General features: G+C 49.1%; 7 protein-coding genes across 7 annotated transcripts; 4 read left to right on the plus strand and 3 right to left on the minus strand.

Annotated features, from left to right (window-relative positions):
- Nucleotides 1-112: 112 nt before the first annotated feature.
- TRVA0_002S00804 (uncharacterized protein) lies at nt 113-1,008 on the plus strand (the record flags this gene model as incomplete). The annotated part of the gene is made up of 2 exons (XM_076682167.1): nt 113-554; nt 626-1,008. The coding sequence occupies 2 exons, from the start codon at nt 113-115 to the stop codon at nt 1,006-1,008; spliced, it is 825 nt and encodes a 274-aa protein (XP_076543413.1).
- Nucleotides 1,009-1,429: 421 nt separating this feature from the next.
- On the minus strand, nt 1,430-2,608 carry RNA1 (GTPase-activating protein RNA1; the record flags this gene model as incomplete). The annotated part of the gene is made up of 1 exon (XM_076682168.1): nt 1,430-2,608. The coding sequence occupies one exon, from the start codon at nt 2,606-2,608 to the stop codon at nt 1,430-1,432; it is 1,179 nt and encodes a 392-aa protein (XP_076543414.1).
- A 1,601-nt stretch (nt 2,609-4,209) lies between these two features.
- On the minus strand, nt 4,210-4,671 carry MBF1 (multiprotein-bridging factor 1; the record flags this gene model as incomplete). Its single annotated transcript, XM_076682169.1, has 1 exon — nt 4,210-4,671. The coding sequence occupies one exon, from the start codon at nt 4,669-4,671 to the stop codon at nt 4,210-4,212; it is 462 nt and encodes a 153-aa protein (XP_076543415.1).
- Nucleotides 4,672-5,118: 447 nt separating this feature from the next.
- On the plus strand, nt 5,119-7,026 carry TRVA0_002S00870 (TRAPP trafficking subunit Trs65 domain-containing protein; the record flags this gene model as incomplete). The annotated part of the gene is made up of 1 exon (XM_076682170.1): nt 5,119-7,026. The coding sequence occupies one exon, from the start codon at nt 5,119-5,121 to the stop codon at nt 7,024-7,026; it is 1,908 nt and encodes a 635-aa protein (XP_076543416.1).
- Nucleotides 7,027-7,529: 503 nt separating this feature from the next.
- On the plus strand, nt 7,530-8,005 carry TDA2 (Tda2p; the record flags this gene model as incomplete). The annotated part of the gene is made up of 3 exons (XM_076682171.1): nt 7,530-7,574; nt 7,634-7,741; nt 7,793-8,005. The coding sequence occupies 3 exons, from the start codon at nt 7,530-7,532 to the stop codon at nt 8,003-8,005; spliced, it is 366 nt and encodes a 121-aa protein (XP_076543417.1).
- Nucleotides 8,006-8,160: 155 nt separating this feature from the next.
- On the minus strand, nt 8,161-9,868 carry GYP1 (GTPase-activating protein GYP1; the record flags this gene model as incomplete). Its single annotated transcript, XM_076682172.1, has 4 exons — nt 8,161-9,577; nt 9,626-9,713; nt 9,761-9,776; nt 9,833-9,868. 4 exons carry the CDS (start codon nt 9,866-9,868, stop codon nt 8,161-8,163), a joined length of 1,557 nt encoding a protein of 518 aa, XP_076543418.1.
- Nucleotides 9,869-11,133: 1,265 nt separating this feature from the next.
- Nucleotides 11,134-12,140, plus strand: MTD1 (methylenetetrahydrofolate dehydrogenase (NAD(+)); the record flags this gene model as incomplete). The annotated part of the gene is made up of 2 exons (XM_076682173.1): nt 11,134-11,161; nt 11,212-12,140. The coding sequence occupies 2 exons, from the start codon at nt 11,134-11,136 to the stop codon at nt 12,138-12,140; spliced, it is 957 nt and encodes a 318-aa protein (XP_076543419.1).
- Nucleotides 12,141-12,344: the final 204 nt, after the last annotated feature.

Here is a 12,344-nt window from a genome sequence, read left to right on the forward strand (position 1 = left end):
TATTATACCATCGAATAGACTATATAGATTGTAATTGTGGTAGTTGAGTATCCCAGGCGTCAATTTAAGTTCGGCATTAGCCAGTCCACAACAATAACGAAGCCGATAAAGAATGAATGCAGTGACAATAGAAGATATTGTTGTTATAGTGGTATTGTTACTATTAACTGCTGTATACAATGTACTGTGGCTAGTAGGCGGGCTAGTGGCGACTCATTGGAAGAGTGAGAGTCAGGCAATGGCGAATTGGTTTTTCTGGAGAATTGCCGCACTTAGGCTACAAGTGAATCTATATGGCGATGATATTTTAGAGGGAGAATCTGCGCTTGTCCTATCAAACCATGTGTCGAGGCTGGATTATGCAGTTCTAGCTTCTATAGCGAATCTTAACGGATTAAGGGGCCGGTTCAGCTTCTTTGTTTGGAAGCGATTCATGAAGATACCAGATTTAGAGCTGGCGAAGAGAATTATGACTGAGTCGTCAAATTGGACAATTGACGCATCAGAGCTGGTCAGTGACCTTTTACCTGTGTTCAAATCGACCAAGCCGTACTGTAAGCCGCCCTTTATTATCTACGAGATGATTACTTGCCAGATACTATGGAACGCTAACTTCGTATTTCAGGGACGATCATGTTTCCGGAAGTAAACGTCTTTACGGGCGTCACAAAAGCAAAAGACAACCAGTCAATGGAGAATTATCATCATCATCATAAGCGCCATGAATTCCGCAATGTGCTCCCTCCGCGCCTTATTCCGATTATCCAAGTCTTGCCCTATTTACGGACGTGTGGTGTAGCCCATGTATACGATGTGACCATCTCATACCGGCGAGATACAGCTCGACATGTAGTGGATGTCCACGTGAGCCGGATCGCCATGAAGGCGGTCCCGAAGCGACCACGGGCGGCGGAAAAATGGCTGGAAAAGCTGTGGATCGATAAAGACATACAGATGAAGAAGATTCCGAGAAAAAAGTCTTCGAGATGGAAAAGAAATGCAACTTGATACGACCATTGGATGCGCTTTGTTCATCGTTTTCATCTTCCAGCACGCACGGTATCTTCAACCATCCGGCCTTTTGCTCTATCATGAATACTCGGAATACTCAGCAATGAGAACTAGCTATATAAGAAGTAAGAGTTTTGCATAGAATGTGTCAAATTTTAATTATCCCCAGAACCGGATATATGGAGTACTTACAGTACATGACTGTCGCACCAATTGAAGATCGATAATTAAATGAGATCTCCGCGAAGCGGAGCCACGGGGAGTTTGAGGGGCCAGCCCCTCATAGATCTACAGAATCTTAAAAGTTCAGGCGAGTGTACAGAATCTTATGTGAATTTCAGGGATTGGTGGTAGTAGAATAACAGGTTAGCATCATTATGTATTGGTAGCATCTATCTATAGCACATTAAGGAGTTTTTTAAAGCTTCCTGCTAATCTCGTCAGCAAGTTCATCAACTTCTGCGCTGTTCTCCGGAGCCACATTCTCCTCCTCTTCCTCCTGAGCATGCTTAACTTCCTCTTCCTCCTCCGCTTCTTCCTCGCTCTCTACATCAGTCTCCTCCTCCATATCATCTAGCTCATCTAGCTCACCGAACCCTCGCTCGACAAAGATCTGGGTAATAGCATCCACGTGCTCGTGATCCTCCGGGAACCGGTTACCGTTGAGCTCCAAGACCTTGAGGTTTGGGATGTTCTTCTCAATGGCATGCTTGAGCTTCTCCAGACCATCGGTCTCGATTTCATTGTACTGCAACTTGAGGACTTCCAGCGACTCCAATGGCTTGATGTCTACAAGAGCCTGGGAGAGAGCATAGCCGCCCTCAGCAGTCAGCAGACAGTCAGATACCACAAGCTCCTTAAGCTGAGTCCACGTAGGCAGAACCTCTACAAGCGCCTTGGCTCCCTTCATCGTGAAAGTGTTATCCTGGAGATCAAGCTTCTCCAAAACCGGGGACTTGGACAGACCCTTCAACAGCAAATGCTCGATACCCTCCTGTCGGATGCCGTTCTGATAGAGCCGCAGCTCCTTGACCGTGCCGTGGGCAGCCAGCATCTTGGCCCAGGCCGCCATAGAGCCGTTCTCGAGTCGGTTTCGGCCGCACACAATGGTCTCGAGGCTGTGGGTCTCCTTTTCCTTCTTGATCTGGGCCAGCTCCTCGAGCGCCTTACCGATTCGAGATCCGGCCTGTGGACCGAACCCGTTGTTGGCCAGGATCAGGTGACGCAATGGCGCGTGCTTGGCCAGGAAGCTCTCAAGAGGATCAATCGTGGCGATGCCAAAGGCATTGTCGGACAAATCGAGAGTGTGCAGCTTCTTGCAGTCCAGGAACGCCGTCAGGATGGCGTCCAGCGAAGTCGGGATCTCCTCCCGCAGTCGGCCCGTGAATATATCACTGAGGTCAGCCGTCTCGAGGTTCTTGAGCGTCCTTGCGACCCTGGCGAGCTCTTTGGAAGCCTCGACACCGTAGGTGTTTCCGGCCAGGTTGATCTCCGTGACGGAGTCGGCGCTCTTGACGAGCTCCTCCAGGTGTGGCTTGATGTCCTCAGCGGTATCAAGCTTCAAGCCCTTGCCGTTAAGCGAAAACGTCGTAGCCATTCTTTTCTGGTGCAATGTTTGCCGTCCGAAATTTTTTTTTTGGTGGTGTTTTCTCCAGGGGTATTTATCCGCGGGGCGCGCTTTAATCACCTACTCGTGATATACGGACTACCATGGTATGCCAGGTTTTATTACCGGTGATTACTGATAATTACTTTACTGCAGTTTGTGTTTATTATTGGGTTTTAATAGAATCGGATTAGTCCAATGGGTTGATGGATTTTTGGGGGGTGTGGTTGTCCATTAACGATTTAGAGAGGGGGAAGTGAAGACTGCAGAGAAGTTGATTTGATGGTTCATGCAGAAGACCATCTGCTTCATGTAGTTCTTTTTTTGTAGGAGAAGGTGATCAAACCAATGGCTTATCCTTGAATGTCGCACACTTGCTTGTTATATTCCATGATTATTGCACTTGGTATGATGTACCAACTCTAGGATATGCCATACAATGCGGTTCCGGCAACTACTGTTACCGTAATATCGCATAGCTTTGTTAATGAAATGGCCTGAAGACTTGGAAGCTGGTTTTTCCTATTAATTTATATGACGGTAATTTATATTTCTCTGCGTAGCGGATCCCCAGGGGTTGTGAGGAGACCTACTGACTTGAGGATTTTGTGATATATGAAGTGCGGCTCAGTTTGTGCGGCTTAGATAGGCTCATATGGCATTACATGAACGGCTCACACATAAACGCTATCATCGATATTGCATTACTTCACATATTAGAACATTCAATGGCTTGCTTGGTACTTTCTATGAATGGTATCTTTTGGTCAGGTAGATAGGTACACTATACGGAATATATTTACCATAACATTATGAGCAGTAATGGACTGGAGTGGTAATCTTTTTCCTCGGCTATGGTGATCCTAGTACCACTAAGAATTGAATTTCTGCGCAGCAGATCCCCACAAAGATTTGACTCGAGGAGGTTCGGAGATGTATGAATAGGCTCTTAGCTTTGATAGCAATGGTTCGAGGGCCAGCCCTCGAGCTCCCGTAGATGGGGGCTCTGCCCCCAAACCCCCGTTACTAAAGTTTGTAACGGCGAGTTGGGACTTTGTAACAAATATTTGCAACGGTTTGCCTACTGCTGGACTCTACATACCATGCATTCGTTACTAGAGTTTGTTGTGGGACAGACAAGGTTGGGAGTTTTGTAACCAATATAACGCTGTAACAACCTCTCAGTGCCATTGCAAGAGGATGAATTAAAAGAACCTGTAGAAAGTATATAATACGATTGAGGTAGAAGAGAACTGATCACAGGTGAGATATTCCGGGCCCAGGGGGGTTGATTGTCAAATCTAGCTTATGTCATAGCCATTTGGACGACCGGGGGGTTTGGGGGGCTGGCCCCCCAAGTTACGGGGTCTGGGGCAGCGCCCCAGTTACAGTCCTGTAGGACATAGGGGAACTTACATGAACGACTTATCTGTATTAGGTGCAGCCTGGAGCCAGGCATCTATGTTTCTGCTGTGTTATACAACAATTGCATAAATAAGATCTGGTACTGCTAATCATGAAAACAGTACAAGATTAAATGGTTCATAAAGTGTCATTTGGGTTAGAGAACGAATATACATATGCCTTTTCTTTTACTTCTTCTTCGGGCCGCCCAGAGGAGCGCCGATATCCTTGCCTCTCAGCTTGACACCAATAACTCTCTCGATCTTGCCCAAAAGCTGCTGGTTTGGAGTGGCTCGGCCCGCCTCGTAGTCGTTAATGACGTTTGGCTTCTCGTTAACCCGCGTAGCAAGGTCCTTCTGGGTCAGGTTCTTGTCCTGTCGGCCCTTCTGAATGGCCCGGCCCACGCTGACATCGATCTTTGGCGGCGCAACGATATCGGTCTCCCGGTCGACTCTGGTCAGTCTCTGGCCCTCGGTGCCTTGCGATCGGTTGCCGCCGGCACCGTACTTCTTATCGACAGAAACAACGTTACCGCTTCGTCGGGCAGCGTTGATCTCGCCCTGGGTTCGGGCAACATTGGCTCGTGGACCACCGCCGCCGCCTCGGGCTCGAGAGCCCACATAGGTCACGTTATCCCAGTCTTCGCTCATTTTTATCTTCTTCTGGTGTGGTTAAGTTGGAGAAAAAGTGGTTTTTCACTGGCTACGAAATGGATCCACCTTTATAATGACGTTTCTTCCGTGCCACGAATTACTCACTGTGACGGAGCGGAGGCGGATTTTGTTCTCGAAACATCCGCGCCGCACCGATTAGTCAGCCCACTACACTCCATTCAACGACACACTGGGGCTCTGCCCCAGACCCCGTAGTTGGGGGGCTAGCCCCCCAAGCCCCCTCCGGGTAGACCGTCTCTACAAATCCTCCGCGGAGCGGAGCTAAGGGGGTCTAAGGGGCTGACCCCCCAGCGCAATTGCGCCGCACACTGAGCGGCGTTGCCGCGTGACCATATGTACCGCACCGAAGCGTAATCACCAGAACCCCTTTAGAGAGAGAGCACGTAATGGGCATTGAAGCCTGGCATTGAAGTAGGGGGTTTAATGACGACGGCAGAGGATTCGTCAGAGCTGATTGCCAATGGCCAGCTGTCGATCCATATTCCAGAGAACCCTCCAAGTAGCTACGATGGTCTCGAAAGCGAACCGCGGCGGAAGTCGCTGTTTTACGACGAAAAAGTGCCCATCTACGTCACGCTGGCTGATCAGGCCAGCAACGGCGTCGCCGAGAGCCCCGTGTCAACAGACTCTGCTTCGGGGCTCTCGATAAATGCTATGAAGTCCCTCGTGGCCGACGTGACCCTCGATGAGGTCGCAATTGCAATTGAAGTCAAGGTCCGGGGCTCGGTCGTGGTTGATTCTGCCAATGGCGTCCAAGGAACCACACAAGCGAGCCGCACTTACGTGACCTATTCCGAGCTCGTAACAGCAAAGAATTTGGTCCATAGAGAAAGTAATCTCGCAGTGTGGAAGGTCGTGGTCCCTGTAGAGCACCCGAGAACGCGTCTTATCAGCCCTCGAGTTATTGTCGACGCGGTGGTAAATATCGGGCGAAGCGCAGACAAGTCTACTGAAGGTGGAAAGGCTGCTCGTCATGCCACAGATAACCATACGCCGACTTCAGAATCCTCCTCGTCTCCGTACCTGAACCAGTTCCAGCCTGTCCAGGATATAAACCTGTTTGAAGCTTTGGGACACGATATCCACTTCTCGCATATCCAGTCTAACCTATCTGCGTCCAAACTCTTCCTAGCAGATTCCAGGGCTGCTGCTTCGAATTCTGCTACCCCGAGCCCGGGGCTAGGGAGCAGCACCCAGAGCTTTGGCGATGTTTCTACCGTCTCCGAAGGTGGAGGCGCCAGGGGGCAACTCATGTCCCCGAGCTCGGTGACTGTAGCTACCCAGGAGGCCAATGAGCACCAGTATCAGAAACTTTCCAAGCTCTCGTGCGAACTAGAGATGCCCGTTTTCCCTGTAATTAACCTGAAATTGCGGTGTACTAAGGCGGCGGGAATACAGGATTCGGTGATTGCAATTGTAGAGATCTCCTGCTCAGAGTCGGCCCATACTGCAGTTAAGTTGACCAAAGCCTTCATTGAGCTCCAGGGAGGCTCGGCGACGCTTTTGGGGGTTCTTTCGTTCCCGCTGATCCTCCAGCCCGGTGAATCGTGCAGCGTTTCCTTCAATCTTTATCATTCGGACGTGGTCCTCATCAGCAAAGACCAGCCTACAAGCAAAGTAAAGCCCATCAGCATCAATGTTGAATGCAACCCATTGGTAACCGAGCCAAAAGACCAAGAAGAGGGGGATAAATCTCTGCCTGTTATAATCACAAAATGGGACACGATAATTGACTTTGATATGGTTTCTGGGCATGTGCCTGCACCACCACCGCTCAAAGAACAACCGGCGCATCCTTCGCACGTGGCTCCTGGTACTCCGTCGGTGCGTAAACTAATGAAGCTGAGTCGAAATAGCTCGTCGTCTTCTCTACCTGCGTCGGCACGGGTGAATAAGACGTGGCAGTCACTTAATGGTCTGACTATTAGCTTCTCCGGGCCCAGCGCAGTCAAGGTCGGGCAATCGTTTAAATGGACTGTGTTTGCAGTAAACAAAGCCCAAGCTACGCGGAACTTGTCCTTGTATATTCAGCCCGTTGAGAAAGCTGACCGGACACTTCCGCGCAACACAGAGCTGCATCCGGTTATCTATCGCTCTGCGCTCAAGAAAATGCATCAGTATGCCATTGTTGGGTCAATCGGCATTGTTAGCCTGGTAAACGACATTCGCATTGGGCCGCTGTATTCTCAGGCGTGCTACGAGACGGAAATCACAATGCTGGCCATGACTCCTGGCGTTCACACTCTTGAAGGAGTTACGGTATTTGACCAGTCCACAGGGGAATCGTATGACGTTGGGCGTTTGTTAGAGGTTGTTATTCACGACAATTGATTTACCCGTTCTATTGAGTGGCCAGTAACCCGTATTGAAATGAGTGGCCCGCTTTAAAATGAGTGACCCACATTCAAATGAGTCGCCCGCATCCAAATGAGTGGCTCGTATTATAATGAAATGGATAGATGAAATGAAACAGTGCATCTTTGTCGTCGAATTGAAGTTCGTATAATGGTACGCCGAAATATTACGGCTTTTGGTATAGCAGCCGGCTAACGTGGGAGACAAATAGCTGTCGAGCAGTCTTATCCATGGAGCCAATAGCATTCACAGTCTCATAGAAAACCCTCGGCGAAGCCGAGCTACGGGGGTCTGGGGGCTGGCCCCCAGTATTTCTATGAAGCAACGGAGTAACGGTGGTATTACCCCTGAGGCGTGCGGCTGTGCAACCGCAGTTAACTTCTGGTTACGTTAATTATTATCCGAATCACCATCGACATCCGCGATCTAGCCAGCTACGACACACGCCCCAAACCGGAACATAACGCAAGTGCTGCAAGATGAGCGTAAACGTTCAAGACAGCGGTAGCCTTGGGAGTAACAGCGTAAGCAGAGTGTGAGGAAACACAATCGCGGTCCAGGTAAAGCTAACTCCACCGTTTAGCCGTTATCCCCTGACGAACTCCAAGACATCTGCAAGAATGCCTGTGGGGACCTTTTAGACTCGGAATATGATCATGAAAAGTCTTCAGAATGGAACTCCCGAGTAATTGTAAGTTACAATAGTGCTATGTATATATGGCAGGGGCGCTGACAAGGATAGAACTCCATACTGGGGAAACTCAGAGAGGCGACAAAATCATACAAGTTTGTAACCTATGTCACTCTTGTCGATAAGAGCTCGGCTGGTCCCAATGGCATTCGAACTTCTACGGGATCTTACTGGAATTCGGAGAAGGATGGAGTTTGGAATTTCAAGATCCAGGGGTCCAAAATAGATGCCATTGTGTCGATTGTATGGGTCTACAGCGGTTGACGACAAAACTGAAGAGCAATTGAAGAATAATTTTAGCAATGGATCTTTATTGACAAATTGTCATATTTATGTACACATTAATCATTATTATTATTATGCTGCAGTGCCCGGTGGGTAAAGGAGATGTGGTATTTATGGCTTTTAGAATATGCGAGTTAAGACCGAAGATGGGCAGAAGCATTCTTGAAGAGACTCTGCCACATAAAGGCTTCACTTAACAAAAGCTCCATGTCCTTTTCGGTCCAATCTTTAGTCGGAAGTGCCTGGAGGAACATCATAATCTCTTGAAAGTCCATCTTTTGCAGCTGCTGTGACCATTTTACGAGGAACGCGGCGCACACATAGACATGGAACTCCGAAAAGCCATTCGGACCCTCTGCCATGTATGTGTCCCACATGCGAATGGTGTTCTTCACGCTGACTTCGCGCATCAGCAGACAGTTCATCCACCGGAACGAAAACTGCATGAACTCAACATTCTCCTCGGTGAGGTGCTTTACAAGACTGGCGTCTATGCGCGTGGTTAGGTCCCGGAGTTCAGCCACCTGGCGCTGAATACCCGGCTGAGCGTGAATATAATTGTCCTGAATGCCGTCCAGCAGTTTCGTAAGACACCAGAAACTGTCTGCTTCAACTACATCGAGAACTTCTTTTGGCAGCTTGCCAGGGTCGTAATTCTCTGGGTCTGTGTCAATGTAAGCAGAGAGGAACGACTGGAAGAACGGCGTTACGAGATCGTTGATACCCTGGACGTAGCCACTGGCAGGGTGGCGGATAGCCCACAGGTACAAGATGCGCTCCAGGGCTCGCTGGGTCGCCTCGAACCCGTAGAGTTTGATGTGGGGGTTTGTTCGCGGCACATCAATGGAGATTTGGTGCCACATAACCTGGTCAAGCCCGCTGGAGAACACCTGCTCGACGCCGTCCAAGTACTCCTTGCGTTTCCGCGCTAGGGTAGCGACTCTGCGCTCGGCGTTAGTGGGCAGATACCCAAGCAGTAGCTGCCACGACATAGGGCGCAACTCTTCGGGAATGCCTGACCACGCCAACTTTTTGAGCTCTCCAATGTCTACGTTGCTCGCCTGGAGCACTTTCTTGAACCGATTGATACGCAATATACGCGAGTTGATCTCCTCAATCTCGGCTGTAGTGGTAGAATCATTTGAGTCCACACGCGCCAGAAGCATGCCACTGCTCCGATCATGCAAAGAGTACAGCGAGCTAGCAGGGTCGCGGATGATGCCGTCAAACTGCATTTTGAGCCCTGACACATTTCTGCTCGTGGAATACAGCTCCTTACTGCTCTTACTGCTGTCGGGCTTGTTTTCAATGCTCTTTTCAATGCGCTTGGACAACGCAGTGTCGTGCTCAATGTTTGCGTCCCAGTCGTCATCCAGGTCAAAATAAGTCGACGACTTTGAGGAGAGCGATTGTTTAGTCCGTGGCTCGGGCGACTCCCTCGAGGAAGTGAGAGACAGTTGTTCCATGCGAAGAGCATCGGCGTGAGAGTATGCTGCTCCGACTACTTTCGAGTCGATATTGTCTCCAATCTGCGCCGATGATGAATTACGGCTAATCTGCGTTAGTCGCTAAACTCTTTCTGGGATTGTAAAGGCTTACCTATGGCTGCTGGAAGCCAACCGTTTAAAGAATGTTGATGCAGGGGTACCCCGTCCGCCATTCTCGTCAAACACATAGTCATGGCGATCTATTAATTAGCCAACCGTCTTCCATATGCAACGCAAATGGACATACCTAGTTGGACCATTTCCTGAAGAAGCTTGGTTAGCATCTGGTGGGTCTAATCATTTCGGGGGATTAACTTACAGGTCTCCGGGAATTTGGCGAGTTTCTCGACGCCATTTTCAGTGACCGCGTGCTGGAGAGTTTCCCCACACGCGTATTCTAGCCTTTTACCCTCTTAGGTCCGCACACCGTCCTTTGGAATTGCACAAAAAAAAACTGGTGATGTGGAAGCTTGGAAATTGTTGGGGGTCTCTTTTCCGGAATCAAGCCCAACTGAAATCTTATAACTGCGAATATGTCTTTTTCAAACCGGGGAAGCCACTGGATATGGGTATTCCCTGGTCACGATATGCTGGTATATGTCCTGTGAAGCTGGTTAGTATTCTGTCGTGTCACTCTTCATTAGAGGCAGCAGCGCAAGGTGAAGTGGTTCGTCGCCCACCGCCAGCGCGGGCCAGACGGTATTCGTTAATTTGACATAACTTGATATTTCATTGGCTCATATACTTGGTCTGCAGCCCCAGGCGTAGGGCGATTGAAGCAGAGCTTCATTGGTCTTAAAGTAAAGGGGACTGGTCCCCAAATTAATATTAGTGGTGAAGTGTGGTCGAGGGCCAGCCCTCGAGCTCCCGTAGCTGGGGGCCAGCCCCCAGACCCCCGTATCTTGGTTACAACGTAACGATTTTTTCGTTACGATCTCCCAACCTGTAACAAAATCACCGGGCCCTTTACTATGCGTTACAAATTATCCGTTACAGCTCAAATCTCCTCAAAGTGGAACCCCAATGCCTCCAATCTTGAACCTTTACACTTGAATTATGCTAGTTTTACTAGTTTATGAAGTTCGATCCCGATGTCTCTTTCTGCCCTTGGAGACGAATAGCTGTCGAGCAGTCTTATCCATGGAGCCAATAAGATCCCCAGTCTCATAGAAAACCCTCGGCGAAGCCGAGCTACGGGGGTCTGGGGGCTGGCCCCCAGTATTTCTATCAATTATTTTATCTACAGGTTCCATTCCCGCTAACTATATGACGATATAATGTTCAATGGTAGCCTATCAACAGGAGGTTGAGAGACCGGCGGAGTTACCGGCGGAAGCGAGCACTATCCCCAGTGTCTGACAGAAGTCTACATTAGTGTCGTCGAGAATCAAGCAGAAGCGGCATATGAACGCTCTAACAAAAGATGCCCGACCATCTGAATGGTCCGTGTATTCTCAATATTATAACAGTTATAGATATAGAGATAGCATTTCAAACGTAACTTAATACATACGCCGGAGATGAACTAGTTAAGTTGTCCTCGGAAAAATTTAAGTTTCGACCGTTGCGAACCTTCTTTGCTTCCGGGGTACCATATAAGCGACAGCGAACAATTACGAAATGGAATCGTCGGAGACTCCGGTTTGCAGTATGTCATGAACTTTTGGGGGATGAATTGAACTCTAATGTGAACCGTAGAAACTGTTCTGGCCAGTACCGTGGCCAAGCCCTTTGTAGAGGAAATCGGCAACGGGCTCAAAGCGCTAGGGCGCAAGCCTAAGATGGTAGGGTTCCTGGCCAACAGCGACCCTGCGGCCCAGATGTACGCCGATTGGACCAAGAAGACGTGCGTGTCGATTGGGTTTGACTATGAGCTGCGCACCGTCGATAAGGACGACCTGGAAGAGGAGATCATGGAGGCTAATGACGACGATGAAGTTGACGGTATCATGGTCTACTTCCCAGTGTTTGGGACGAGACAGGACCAATATCTGCAGCAGGTGGTGGCCCCCGAGAAGGATGTTGAGGGTCTGAACCACTTGTACGTGGCCAATTTGTACCACAACAAACGGTTCCTGGACAAGGCTGAGACGCAGAAGAGTATTCTGCCGTGCACTCCGCTGGCGGTGGTCAAAATCCTCGAGCACTTGGGGGTATACAACACGATTCTGCCATACGGCAACCGACTTTATGGCAAGACCATTACTATCATCAATCGTAGTGAGATCGTCGGCCGACCGTTGGCTGCGCTGTTGGCCAATGATGGAGCCGTTGTTTTCTCTGTCGACGTTACGGGTGTCCAGCAGTTTACTAGGGGTGACGGTATTCGCCTGAGAAAGCACCAGTGTACTGACACTGACATAGACTGGAGGGAGGCGGCTGCTCAGTCTGATGTCATCATCACTGGCGTGCCGAGTGCGGCCTACAAGTTCCCAGTGGAGAACATCAAGTATGGTGCTGTGTGCATCAATTTCTCCAGTGAAAAGAACTTTAATCCTGAGGTCAAGGAGCGGGCTTCGCTGTATGTTCCATCCATTGGCAAGGTCACCATTGCGATGCTTCTGCGGAACTTGTTGCGTCTCATTGAGAACCGCGAGTTGAAGAATAAGACTAATTCTTCTAATTAGTCTCGCCTATTTTTTTTTTTATATTTTGACTAGGCTCTTTTTATATTTGGCTAGGATCTAAAGTAAGTAGCACCATTTATGAACAACCCGTGAACAACCCGCTTAATCCAGACCCTTGGCCTGCATAGTCCATTTCGTTAGCATAGAATTAGGAAAGTTTGTCAATGCTATGAGGATTTATGGAACTGTTATCCGAATATTAAG

The sequence above is a fragment of the Trichomonascus vanleenenianus genome, assembly GCF_965637985.1.
Source record: "Trichomonascus vanleenenianus strain CLIB 3782 genome assembly, contig: TRVA0_002S, whole genome shotgun sequence".
NCBI lineage: Eukaryota > Fungi > Ascomycota > Dipodascomycetes > Dipodascales > Trichomonascaceae > Blastobotrys > Blastobotrys vanleenenianus.